General features: G+C 35.6%; 1 protein-coding gene across 1 annotated transcript; it reads right to left on the bottom strand.

Annotated features, from left to right (window-relative positions):
- Positions 1-1,547: 1,547 nt before the first annotated feature.
- cdc20 (cell division cycle 20 homolog) lies at positions 1,548-12,545 on the bottom strand. Its single transcript, XM_056466122.1, has 11 exons — positions 12,403-12,545; positions 11,881-12,092; positions 11,271-11,416; positions 11,071-11,167; positions 9,337-9,462; positions 9,057-9,253; positions 7,043-7,137; positions 6,749-6,974; positions 6,508-6,633; positions 2,588-2,705; positions 1,548-2,096 (listed from the first exon to the last, which is right to left on the bottom strand). Exons 2-11 carry the CDS (start codon positions 12,068-12,070, stop codon positions 1,927-1,929), a joined length of 1,491 nt encoding a protein of 496 aa, XP_056322097.1. The 5' UTR covers positions 12,071-12,092; positions 12,403-12,545; the 3' UTR covers positions 1,548-1,926.
- Between the last annotated feature and the right edge of the window lie 404 nt (positions 12,546-12,949).

A 12,949-nucleotide genomic window follows, 5' to 3' on the forward strand; every position in this document is an offset into this window, starting at 1 on the left:
TTTGGTTTCATATTTTGAGAACTTTAACTCCCCTGCTACTTAATTTCTTTAGCATTGATTTTTTGTTCATTTTTTATTTATATATGTTGTATTTTTGAGGATGGAAAGATTGTGAATGTATGCAAATTGATTGTTACCTCAGTGTTTTGTGTAATTCTGAAAAGTATTAATAACTTTCTGTTACAGTTCAAGCATTACTGATAAAAACAAAAAAGAAAAAAAAAAACTCAGGCAGAAGTGAACTAAAACTACAAGCTTTACATGTTTATATCAGTTTTATATCGTCTAAACGTGAATTTTGTCACTGTTTTAGAGCACACTAGCTTTAAAATATCCTAAATACGATTAATAATGATACTAACATCTAAAGACTTTAATTTCATGAGACCTTCAACATTCTTCACCACGCTCCACCATATGATAGTTGACATCAAACAGAAATGGAGAGAATGTGTGTTAAGTTGTAATAATTCTCCTGAATCCTTTTTCCCAAACTTTGACTGAAATGCCTACTTTACTACATCCAATCAGCTTGCAGTAGGAATAAACAAGCCACGCCCAGTTCAATTCATGTTCTCTCTAGGATGTGCATCACACTATACCAAGACGAAAAAAGTAAATAGAAAGCAGCACAGTCATAGTTTCCAGTTCATGTAGACTTTAAGTCTATATGTTCACACCTTGACATTTTTTAAATAAAACTATCTCAGGAATAAAAAAAAAAAAATATATATATATATATATATATATATATATATATATATATATATATATATATCTATCTATCTATCTATCTATCTATCTATCTGCATATATACATATATATACACACACACATACACAGATAAAGTCAGAATTATTAGCGCCCCCGAATTATTTTCCTCTATTTCTGTTTAACGGAGAGAAGATTCTCAACACAATTCTAAACAAGTTTTAATAACTCATTTCTAATAACTGATTTATTTGATCTTTGCCATGATGACAGTAAATAATATTTGACTAGATATTTTAAAGACACTTCTACACAGCTTAAAGTGACATTTAAAGGCTTATCTAGGCAGGTTAGAGTAACTAGGCAAGTTATTGTATAACGATGGTTTGTTCTATAGACTATTGAAACAAAAATATAGCTTAAAGGGGTTAATAATTTTGACCTTAAAATGCAGTTAAAAAAAAAAAAAAAAAAATTAAAACTGCTTTCATTCTAGCTGAAATAAAACACATGACTTTCTCCAGAAGCAAAAAAAATAAATCATCAGACATGCTGTGAATAAAAAAAGTTAATCACTGGCTTGGGGGAAAAAAAAAAAAAAAAAAAAAAAAAAAAAAAAAAAAAACCAACAACTGTGCGTAGAATCAATTATTCATTCCTTCTCCTCATGAATTTAAACTGACCACACATTGACAACAAAAGACTTTGTGGTATTTAATTCAACAATCTGTCAGCATAGCAAACATTGCACTTAAAAAGCTTTAAAACATGTGATTTGGTTACAAGTTTAAACCACTAATAAATCATAACACCAAAAGGCAATTAACAAGATGCATTTCAAAAGACAGACGCAATTACTCTTAAACTTTATTTGCAAAACTTACATTAAATACATAATTTAGGGATTGCTTATGGTTAAATATGCAAAAACTCAGTATGAAAGTCACTAAAAGGTTTAGCATCCAAAGAACATGGTGTTCTAACAATTCCATTTAGCAGCCGTGCTCATCCCTTTAAAAACATTACGCCTCCGAAAACGCAAACAAGAAAGGCATCCAATAAAACCTAGTGTAGAGCTTGACGGCACAGCGTTCATGAACAAGTCCTAGAAAACCCAAATCAAAAGGGGAGTTTCTAATGAACATTTGGCAGTGTTCAAAAGAACCATACCCAACTGCTGTTTGCTGGAGGCATTAAAAATGAGTGTTTCATAATTATCGGATACTTTGTTGAACGATCCTGCCGCTAGCCTGCTTGGGTTTCTTGGCAGCATCCTTTTCCTTTTCAAAACACTTCCAAAGTCTGATGGTTTCGTCAGCTGCAATAGAAGCCAGCGTTGAACCGTCTGGACTGAGTGCCAAATTGAGGATTCTGGCTTCATGTCCTGAGAAGTAATTGGAAAAGGTTGGGAATTAAAAGAAACCCTCTCCTAATTTCACAATATTTAAGATGAATAAAAAGCAACTTAAAGGTGGTGATCTATTATGCCCTTTTTAAAAAGACATGAAAAGTCTGATGTTCCTAGAGCGTGTATGTGAAGTTTTAGCTCAAAATGCCCCTCAAATAACTCTTTGAAACTGTCCCTTTTTAGCGTTGATCCTAATGGTGCCATTTTGGTGACTGTCACTTTAATATCAAATGAGAGTGTGCTCCCAGTTCTCTTTTCAAAAGAGGGCCAGGTTACAAATGCCTTTGGGTCAGAATAGTGGCAGATTATAAACCAAAACTAACATTCTATGCTAATGAGGGAGAGATATAGTGACTAACAGGTGGACTCTCCCCCTCTGATGACATAGCCACACAACTGTTTAAACCCCTTATAAAAGTGATTTTGCATAATAGGTCCCATATATAGAAGTAGATTGTCAAACTTGCCTTCGTGCTCTGTAACTTTGGCGAATGAGGGGTATTTCCAGATGACAACCTTGTCATGTGCAAAGCCATGGCCAGACACCAACTCTTTGTAATTTGGTGCAAAAACAAGAGAAGAAACCTGAAAGGAAAGACAAACATTTACATGACCCTGTACCATGATGAAAAAGACAACTGGTTATAGATAATCGATTTTACCTGCTAGTGAGAAGACCAATAATGTGATTTAATGCGATTCGGTGCAACCACTAACCACACTGAGGAATCAAACACCGACAACACTCTTGCTGCAGTTCTGATACAAGTTTTATGGAGAAATTGAACCAGTGTTTGGGCTCTGCATTTGAGGTAAATAATTTACAGGTCTAACTGAAATGTATTATCCATATGAAGCTGGTTGGTTCTTGTCATGACCCGCAGTGCACTTGTGGTATTCTGAAAAATAATGGTTTTCAACTCTACATTGTAGGTGTGCCTGAAAAAGTGAGCATGTTACATCACATGTGCGTCACAAGCATGTTGCTCACTATTTGCATGTGTATGAAACCTCTCCATTTGAGATACTTCAACTGTATGTATAGTGTCTTGACAATTTTATTGAAGTCAGAATTATTAGCCCCCTTTTTTTTTTATTATTAATATATTACAATATTTCCCAAATGGTGTTTAACGGAGCAAGGAAGTTTACACAGCATGTCTGATAATATTTTTTTATTCTGGAGAAAGTCTTTTGTTTTATTCAGCTAGAATAAAAAGCAGTTTTTATTTAAAAAAAAAAAAAAAAAAAAAAAAAAACATAAGGTCAAAATTATTAGCCTTTTTAAGCTATTGTGTTTTTCCAATAGTCTACAGAATAAAATTATCATTATACTATTTTTTTTTTTGAAGCATCAGCAACTTATGGCTATTTTATGGCAAGATTAAATGTGGATAACCATTACATAACTTCATAATCAAATAAGAAAATGAATAAACAACATTAGAGGATAGGATTTTTTTCAGCCCAATATACAATAATTAACTTTAAATTATTTCTGGGGATACGATTTAAAATCGTACAAATTGTTTCAGTATAAAAAAAATCTTTTCTAATAGTTTAAAAAGAATTTCACATCCTAATGAAATGTTTTGTGTGGAAGGAGGCTTACTTTGTGTTTTGTGACCCTTTAAGGGGTTATATATGTATATTGAGACGTTGACAGTGTTCTACGCTGCTTAAAACACTATCAGGACACATTTCACAAAAAAGTGAAAATTGGTTTTTGCGTTAATTTGAGCAAATTTGTTCTTCCGGCTTTAAACTAAACTAATATTTGAAGCTGCGTCACGGCAATGAGATCCTTGCATGTAATCCAGTGTAAGAGTGGATGTCTCTACCTGACAGTACATCGTGACGTTTCGGAGTGTGCAGCATTAATTAATGAGAAAGACTTGGTTCAAACTGTAAATGAGGTGCAACTCCATTAATATGCATGATAGCTTCGAAGAAAGTTTTTACCGGTTACAGTGTTCAGACAGCAGAGAGACACCACGTTGTGTTGCCAAAACAAGTGGAAGAACAAGAATTGAGACAATGTGCTGCTTTTTGTTTTCATTTCCCACTATGAGCACGCAGCTGGACTCGCGTGTGGATTACAATGCACGCGACAGAAATTTGTAAGGTATATTTTTACCCGAGAGCTTATCGCATCTGAAAATGGTGAAATTCGGATTTGCCACAAGTCTCCATTAAAAAAAATAAATAAAAAGTGACACTGCTCCAGTGTTGATTGTCCAGTCTCTACAGATTTGGTCAGTGTGTGATGGGTGTTCTTTTGTTTGTTGATTCAGATGGCAAAGTTAGATCGTATCATCACCAGTACACTTTCAGTTTTTAAAAAGACATACCTTAGTCAAAATGATTTAGTTACCAAGTTAACATCACTGAGATATTACAGTAAAATATTATAGACAAAGATCCTCTGTAAATGCTGCTCTCTTAATGTAAACACCTTAAATCAAACTATTATCGTCGTGTAGGATTTGCTGCATTTTGTGAAAGGATGGTCTATACATGGATGCTCTCAGAAGGTAGCGTCAGAAAGCCAAGTTACAGAGAAATGCGGAGGTTTTTTTTTTTCCTCCCATTCACTGTGCGGTATCAAACATTCCATTAAAATTACACTTTCAGCAGTTCATTGCATACAACATCTCGTTTGTCACGTGGGGGGCATGCACGAAATGTTCCTGAATGAAAGTTCCAAACAGCAGTTGAAGACGAAAAATGTATCATTTGGCAAAATAATTTGATTACTGTTGTCCATGTAAACATGGTCAATGTCTTTCTCCCCTGCATCCGTGTTTGTTTTGCCTCTTTTAAAAATAAGCATGTGCAAACAGAAACTCCCATTTTTATGCAAAACCTTCCCTTATTCCTTCCCCCGACGCTCCCACCTAAACAGAGCTGAACACAGAACACCCTGCTGAGACGGGGTGTTTCATGGCCTTTAATACTACGCAGGTCAGAACTCTATACCACCTCTAGATGGCGCCAGTAACTCATGCAATAAGTGAAAGCCCAAGTGAAAACAGCATGCATGCAGACTGTTATACTCTTGCATGGATCACAAACAGTATAAACAAGGAAAAAAAAAAAAAAAAAAAAAGAGGAAATTTAATAGGTCTGGTTCTTGATTACGATTAGTTGAGCTGCTTACTTTTCAGCACCTGTTAGGTTTAATTGTGGGGGAAAACTGGATAATTGAGCTTTGTCTGGTAATTTCATCTTAGTTTAAAAAAATAAATAAAAATAAATCATTGGGGCCAAGATAAAAAATAAAAAAAAATTATTGGTGACGTAGTGATTACACGCGTTTCATTCACTAACGGAGTTCTCATCCTGCTTCTTAATTAGACCTGCTAAACTGTGAGACACAGTGCATGGCACACAGTAGTTTATGAAGGGTTGTAAGGTTTTGTTTCAGTGGTAGATTAGCTTGGGTTTGTTGCATATCTTTCCTGGTGATGCTATGAGATTATGCATAATTATTTAGAAATATTTATAGTTCTATACACATTTCTAGTTTTTATATAAAAAGTGTACCTTTACCGTGATATATAAAAAAAAATTGTTTATGTATGCATGCATGCTCTATGAAAAGAATAATATCAGTCTTCTCCAGGGGAGAGAGGTGCAGTCTGTCCTGTGAAACACACATCACATGACAGCAACTACTCAAACACCCCACAAAGTTGTAAACAAAGTCACTGTTATTTCTAGAGGATATTTAGCATCAAGACGAAGTTGTAAATTACTTCAGAAGACCAGTGCGATCTGTTGGCACATTTGAATCCTCTAGATAATACGGTCAAAAGTAACATGGCCATAAATGAGGTTGGTGTCGTGTTTCTTTAGAGCACACATGTGCATTAGCTTGGGCAACCTGAAAAAAAAATGCCAATTGAGTTTGATTTGAACGTTTAAAAATTAAATTGAGACAGTTGTGGTTTAATTTTATTGGTGATTCCAAATATGTAATCGTAAGCTTGACAAACAGTATTGGAAAATTTAACATTTCCCCATTCAGACAATGCCCGAAAGGAGTTTCAAAGATGGCTGCCAGGTGAAATGAACTGCCTTAAAGTGACTTTGATAACATGTAATGGGGCATTGAATTACTTTTAAAAGGACAGACTGCTTATTTTACTGTCACGTACGGACTTTACGTTTACTTTGCCAAGTATGCCCTCCCTTCTGTTGCAATGCTCCATGCCCATCGTAGAAAAAAAAAAAAAAAAAAAAAAAAAAGTGGAGGTAGACGAACTAAAAGAGGGGGATTTCATGACTCTTTAATATATGCTACAGCCATTCACCTGCGACTTAGCAACCATTCCACTACAAGTACTGAGCCAAAGGTTTTACATAAAACAGTTGGTGAGCCTACCTGTGAACAAGTATCTAAGGAGCTGATACAAGAGCCACTGCACGCATTCCAGATGCGAATATGACGATCACTGGTGCCCCCTCCTGATGCAAGAATGTTAGGCTGCCAAGGACACCATGCCAAAGCCTTGAAAAGGTCCAAAAAAAAAAAAAAAAAAAAAAAAAAAAAAGACAGTTAAAAATCTTACAATGAAAGATCAGTGGTAAAAATTCAGGGCCACATCTGGCCAAATTAAGATTACCTTGACTGCCCCCTGGTGTTCACTGAGCGCATGGATGGCTTGATTTTCTGAGCCTGTTGTCATTGGCCAGATGTACACCATGTTATCATTACCACCACTAGCTAAATATCTCCCATCTGGAGACCAGGTAAGGCCACAGACTTCCTGAGTATGCCCGCCGAAGGTAAAAATGTGGTGGTCTGCTACCCGAACATCATGCTGATGAATCAATCCAGACCTGGAGCCACTGGAGAGAACAAATTTTGTTTAACACTCTAAATGATCAGTATAGCCAGTCTGAGGTTATGCTCTTACCTGGACAAGATGTGATCATTCCAACTCAGGCAGCCTACCCTTGCCGAATGACCATCCATGCTGCGGAGACGCTTTTGGTACTGAACATCCCATAACTACCAAAAAAATAAAATAAAAAAAATAATAAAAAAGTAAAAAAAGTGGCAAACTTGAGAAATTCAGCATCAAAGACTGCAATATAATGATATTTAGTCTCATTTACTAAATCAGCCTTACAAGATTGACAGATTCACAAACAGCGATTAAATAAATAATAAAATAAATAAAAAAGGTAAATTTTCCAGAAGATTTGACCTGGCATTTAAGATTACAGCATCAGCCATATCTAATCTCTTTGGTCAGACCAAGACCATTCATTTCTTTAATTTTTGTGACGCGTAGCAAAAGCTGTGATTGGTCGGCCTGGTAGTGGTGACAAGAATGACGGAAGAGGGCGAGCATTTAACAAGCATCGAGTCCCGTGGTGCAGCTCCAGATAGACCGTTTTGTTTGGGTTCACTTTGATTTAAATATTTGCATGCTTGCCAGCTCCCGCCTCTGAATGAACGACTTCGAGCTACTTGTATGATAAGTTTGGATTACAGGTAATTCTGGCATAAATAAAGCCATCAAAGAAACCCAACACAAAAGGAACAAATTCATAAGCCCTTCTGCCAGTCAGCATTTCCGAAGGTTTATTGCAGAGCAACACAAAACGAATGCAGAAGTATAGATGCACGACTAAACGCAAGGCACGCGCTGTGAGCTATGGCAATCATTCGATGCAGAAGCATAATTCAGACTTTAGCCCGAGATGCACCAAGCCAATGGTTGGCTGTTAGGCTTTAGTCGGTCAGTCCAGTTAGTTTGTTTTGTTCCACATGTCGGGTTATCACAGCATGTTGACGTGAGGCCATTGACTGAAGCGAGCAATCGGATTAGTTATTCAGCAATGAATTATAGCGCGAGTGTGATGTAGTGAAGTGACGTAGCAAGTAAACAATTCAAGTCAAAAAGAAACAGGTTAGCTGTAATTTCACTACATTTCTCATTTCAGACATATTTGCAGGAGTGAATCCCCATGTGGTGAGTGACAATTGCTGTGATAATGGTACTGAACATTGCTTTGTGTTTACGATTTGCACACACGTGTTGGAACTTCCAGATTTCTGTTGTGATGGAGAAAACTGATACTGCCCTCCACAGGCAAAGCTGCAGGTGCAGAGACACGTTCTCCCAGGCAGGTACAGAACACACACTCTCATTTCAGTCAGCTTTCATCCGGTTTATGTTTATGCTCAGCATTTTGGTCCAGATGTGAGCCAACAACACAGTTGGGTTTCGTCTGCTAATTGTTTTGGTGTGGGCTTGGTGTGTACTGGCCTTTAAATAGACACGCACAGAAGAGGGGGAGAGAGGACCGCTCCACTCATATACTGTGTGACACAAAGGTCCCAGGCAACATCATAGCATTGCCATTGTCCATTTCCAAAGCGGAGCCTATTTCAGTAAGTTTTGTGGCTTTTCTCTGCATGTGCAAAGAAACGAAGGCATTTATGGAGCAGATCCAGGAGAAAGACCATCAACTCGTCTGTCAAGCAATATCTTTTTCGCTTTTCATTTTACTTTGGTAAAACACATCTGTAGACATGAGTTTACATGTTTTGCACATTTATGCAGCAAAATAGAACACAAAATAAAATAATAATAATCTGTCTAACATGACAATCAGTCAAATTAATCCTTTCGTTTAACAGTTAAACTGTCAATGAGCATCCCTATTAGGTTTACACAGAATTCCATTCTATGGCACCTTTAAATGACAAATTTCACCACTTGAGTCTTGCAATTCAGCCACAAATATATAACCTGATCTTAACCGCTTTATTTGAATGCGCCAGAACCAAAATCTACATATGAAAGTGTAATTTCTAATGCTGAAAGTTTCATTATCATTTTCATAATTTCCACTGACACTTTCAATTGGGAAGAAAGTGCTTACGATTAAAGTAGGAATGTGTGCATTATACTCTACCTCAACTTTACAGTCACTGGTTCCAATAGCCAAGAAATTGCCATCTTTGCTCCACGAGACCGAACAGATATATTCATTATCATCCTCCATTTTCTTCAGTAACACAATGTCTCCTTCACCGGCATCCCACAAATACACTTGATTAGCAAGACCAACTGCCAACACGTTCTGCCTTCCCCAATCCATAAGGTTTAGGTCTGCACGAACAATAAACATGACAGGCTAATAATATACAAAACGTACAAATATACAAAAATGTAACTTTTCAAAATGAGCTTACAGAAGTCATTTCTGATATCAGGGGCATCTAGAATCCGCTCGGGATAAGAGGAAATGTACCGGCTCTTCTTGACAGAGACTGGTGTGGGCACCTGACTGTAGAGAACCTTCAAATTATTCTGATAACCTGTGGAAGATAGTTTAGTTAATTCCAGAAAAAGGTTGAGAAGAGAGAGGAGACAAAAAAAGGATTACCAAGGAATTGTGTTACATGTAGGCATGAGAGAACCAGTTTCAATGTTTACCGTGGTTTAGAAAAGTCACGGTTTTAAAACCGCTAAAATTCTGTTATATCGTTTTAAGGAATATGCAAGTAGTTGTTTTGTTTTTAAAGACTACTTCATTTAGGGCAATAAACATAACAAAATCACTTGCACACAAACATCTTATAGACCAACTATGGACCTGAACAGTGCAGTGCTTTACTATAGCCGTGTCTAATTTCAGAGGCTGCATCCTCCGAAGGATGCATTCGAAGGGCACAAAGTCATCATGGCACTACTAAGGCAGTGTCATTTAAAATAAATTTAAAGGCTCCTTCAAATGCAGCCTCAAAATGAGTCCTTTATTTCTCAGGTACTGAAGGACACAACCAGTAGATCCTTAGCTGCCTCGAACATCCCAAGATTCATTTCGCGCTGATAACGGCAGGACATTTTTAAAAGGAAACTCCAGATTAAGTGTATGAATTAAGTTTTATTTTACTTGGATATCAAAACACATGTTAATAAACAACAACATGTCTTACAAAAAATTATTTTATAGGAAGTTTACATTTTTACGTGTGGATGTATGGATCAAAAGGAAATATATTTTTAGCTGTTAAAAAAAAAAAAAAAAAAAAAAAAAAAAAAAAAAAAAAAAAAAATAGTAATGACTTTTTTTTTTTTTTTTTTTTTATTACCACTTATTAACGGCAGCCGTTATGGCTGCACAGATATCCAAAGATGCCTTTTTAAGTTGACCAGAAATTTAAAAAGAACATCTTTTAAAGTGGTTATCAAAAAACAGAAACCAGGATTTTTTTTTTATCCAAGACTCTCATTCATTCAGAATCTTATACCGGTCCATGCCTAGTTACATGTTAAAATTATTTGGGTTCACGTCATTGCAAAGTGTTTTTTTCTAAACTACAGTGTCCTATAAACACTCAAATGCAGAACATGCCCATTTACCACAGACCACTTGTGATAGGGAGAATTAGATCTAAACATTATATTAGTAGTTCAGTCATGTATATTATGATGAATTCCATGGCTTTGGCCACAGATTCATTACATTTTTTGTCCCATTTTAAACGAGGATACTGACTTTATGACAGCTGCTCGAGATCAACTGAAACAGGATGTGTGGCTATTCAATAACTTAGTCAAGGCAAAAACTAATTGCAGTTGTATACAATGTTATAGTAAGCTGTAACATGTTGATACAACAATTGAGATCCTGTGAAATTTGCTCCTTTCAAATCAGTATCCAGTTCAAACATGCTGATTTCAATATATAAATAATTTCTAAATTGTTCAATAGCAAATCATACCCTTTCACCACTGTGCTGTGATAAGCAGCGTCCAAGAAAAGCACTGTATGACTGTAGTGCGATTATAACAAAACAAAATAAATAGGTAAACTTGATTAGCGTTACCATTATTAATACAAAAAATATATACAAATAAAAATAAAAAAATACACATGCATGCATACATACATACAATATATAAGATAAAAATGACCATACCCTCTGGGGCGTAAAGTGGTTTTCCTCCCAAATGCAAAATCTTTGCTTCCTCAATGTCATATCCATTTAGTGACATCGACCAAGCCTTCTGATTTGGCTGCCAGGACAATAATCGGCAAAGTAAGGAAAAATCTACTGCATAATACATGCATTTACAAACCTCAACAAACGAAATCTTGACCGTTACACCCGAAACTTACCGCAGTAGAGGGCTCACTTTCTTCCACCGGCTCGTTCTCTTTAGAAATAAGAAAACTTGCGACATCCAACTGCTTGTTATTTCTTGTTGGGATGTACCGATCTCCTCCTGCCTTAGAGGGGGTGTTTTGGGTCTTTCCATTTTTCCCTGTTTGGGGACATGGGATGCTTAAAAACAATATAGAAATTTGATATGGCAATATATGCAAAATTACATACAAGTTTACATATAGATTACACAAAAAAAATTGTTCTGAAACTATTAAACGCTCAGCCTTCTCTAATTTTTAAAAACTTTGATGCTTTCAAATGTTGACTACTGAACATGTACATACATACATACATACATGAATAAATACCTAATATAATTGAGCATGTATCCATAACTCCAATGGTCAAACATATGCAAGCAGCCATTTTTGCATCATTTCGAAATAATGTTGCATATACGACATTTTACATATGTGAAATACAAAAATGAACTTTTTCGGTAATTACATTTTTGTAGGTAATTTTTGCATGTACTTTCATGTATCAGATTTCTATATGGGAAATACAGATGTGCATATATAATATATATACGAGCACAAACTGGACACATGAAAGCATTACCTGGTGTTTTACTGGGGGTTTTGGAAAGGCTCACGGATCTGTTGACGCTCTTGTTGGGCGAGTGGGAATTAGTGCTGCTGGAGTTTGAGGTGCTGGCTTTCCTCTGCCATCTCGCCATCGGGGCGTTGGTGATGGGCATATCCAGTCGAAGCACGTTGTGGATATCGTTCTCAAACCCAAACTGAGACATTTCTGTTGCAGTTTTGGTCACTCTGTTGGCGAAAGCGGCGAATTATTAAAGTACAAATATTAAATGGAGAATATGTAACGTTACCATGTGTGGAACGCGAAACGTGATAAAAGTATACTGAAGCTAATGTTATGATGTAGAAAAATTAAAGCAAATAACATTTGCAACAAATAGTCAATTTAAGCTTTAGCATATTATGAAATAAATTATAAAAAAAAATAATCACGTAATAAGTCAACGCAGATTAATGCAACTAACAGTTAAATTAACTTGCCTACAGATTACAGGAACTGAACGCATAAAAAAAAAACATACTTTATATTCCATCTTACCACAAACCCAACAACGTTTTTCCGAAGTACTGCAGAAATATCTCCGCAAATTCGTCTCAGTTTCAGACACTCTTATGTACAGGTTTTGTGGGGGGTTTCGTAGTTAAGCATGCGAATTCAACACACATCTGAACAGCTGAAGGGGGATAACGTATGAACGCCAGTTTAAATGTGCGAAACGCGTGTCGTGATTGGTCAATTTAAAAAGCAAAAGTTTTTGCTGTTACCAAGGCAGCGAGGCGCAATGCTGCGCGCTGATTGGTGAATCGCTTCATAGAGTACTTCCGGAGAATGTTATATATTAAGAGTCCTTCACTTCTGGTTATCTGATTAGTTTCTATTTTAATTTATATATATATATATATATATATATATATATATATATATATATATATATATATATATATATATATATATATATATATATATATATATATATATATGTATGTATGTATGTATGTATGTATGTATGTATGTTTGTATGTATATATATATATATATATATATATATATATATATATATATATATATATATATATATGTATAT

The sequence above is a fragment of the Danio aesculapii genome, chromosome 2, assembly GCF_903798145.1.
Source record: "Danio aesculapii chromosome 2, fDanAes4.1, whole genome shotgun sequence".
In the NCBI taxonomy this organism is placed as follows: Eukaryota; Metazoa; Chordata; class Actinopteri; order Cypriniformes; family Danionidae; genus Danio; species Danio aesculapii.

Excerpts from the sequence above, each read along its gene's own strand:
- cdc20 (XM_056466122.1), bottom strand. The coding sequence starts at position 12,070 with ATGTCTCAGTTTGGGTTTGAGAACGATATCCACAACGTGCTTCGACTG. Across the intron at positions 9,254-9,336 it reads TGATATCAGAAATGACTTCT|ACCTAAACCTTATGGATTGG; the intron begins GTAAGCTCATTT and ends TTGTTCGTGCAG. Across the intron at positions 2,706-6,507 it reads CCTTAGATACTTGTTCACAG|GTTTCTTCTCTTGTTTTTGC; the intron begins GTAGGCTCACCA and ends CTTTCCTTTCAG.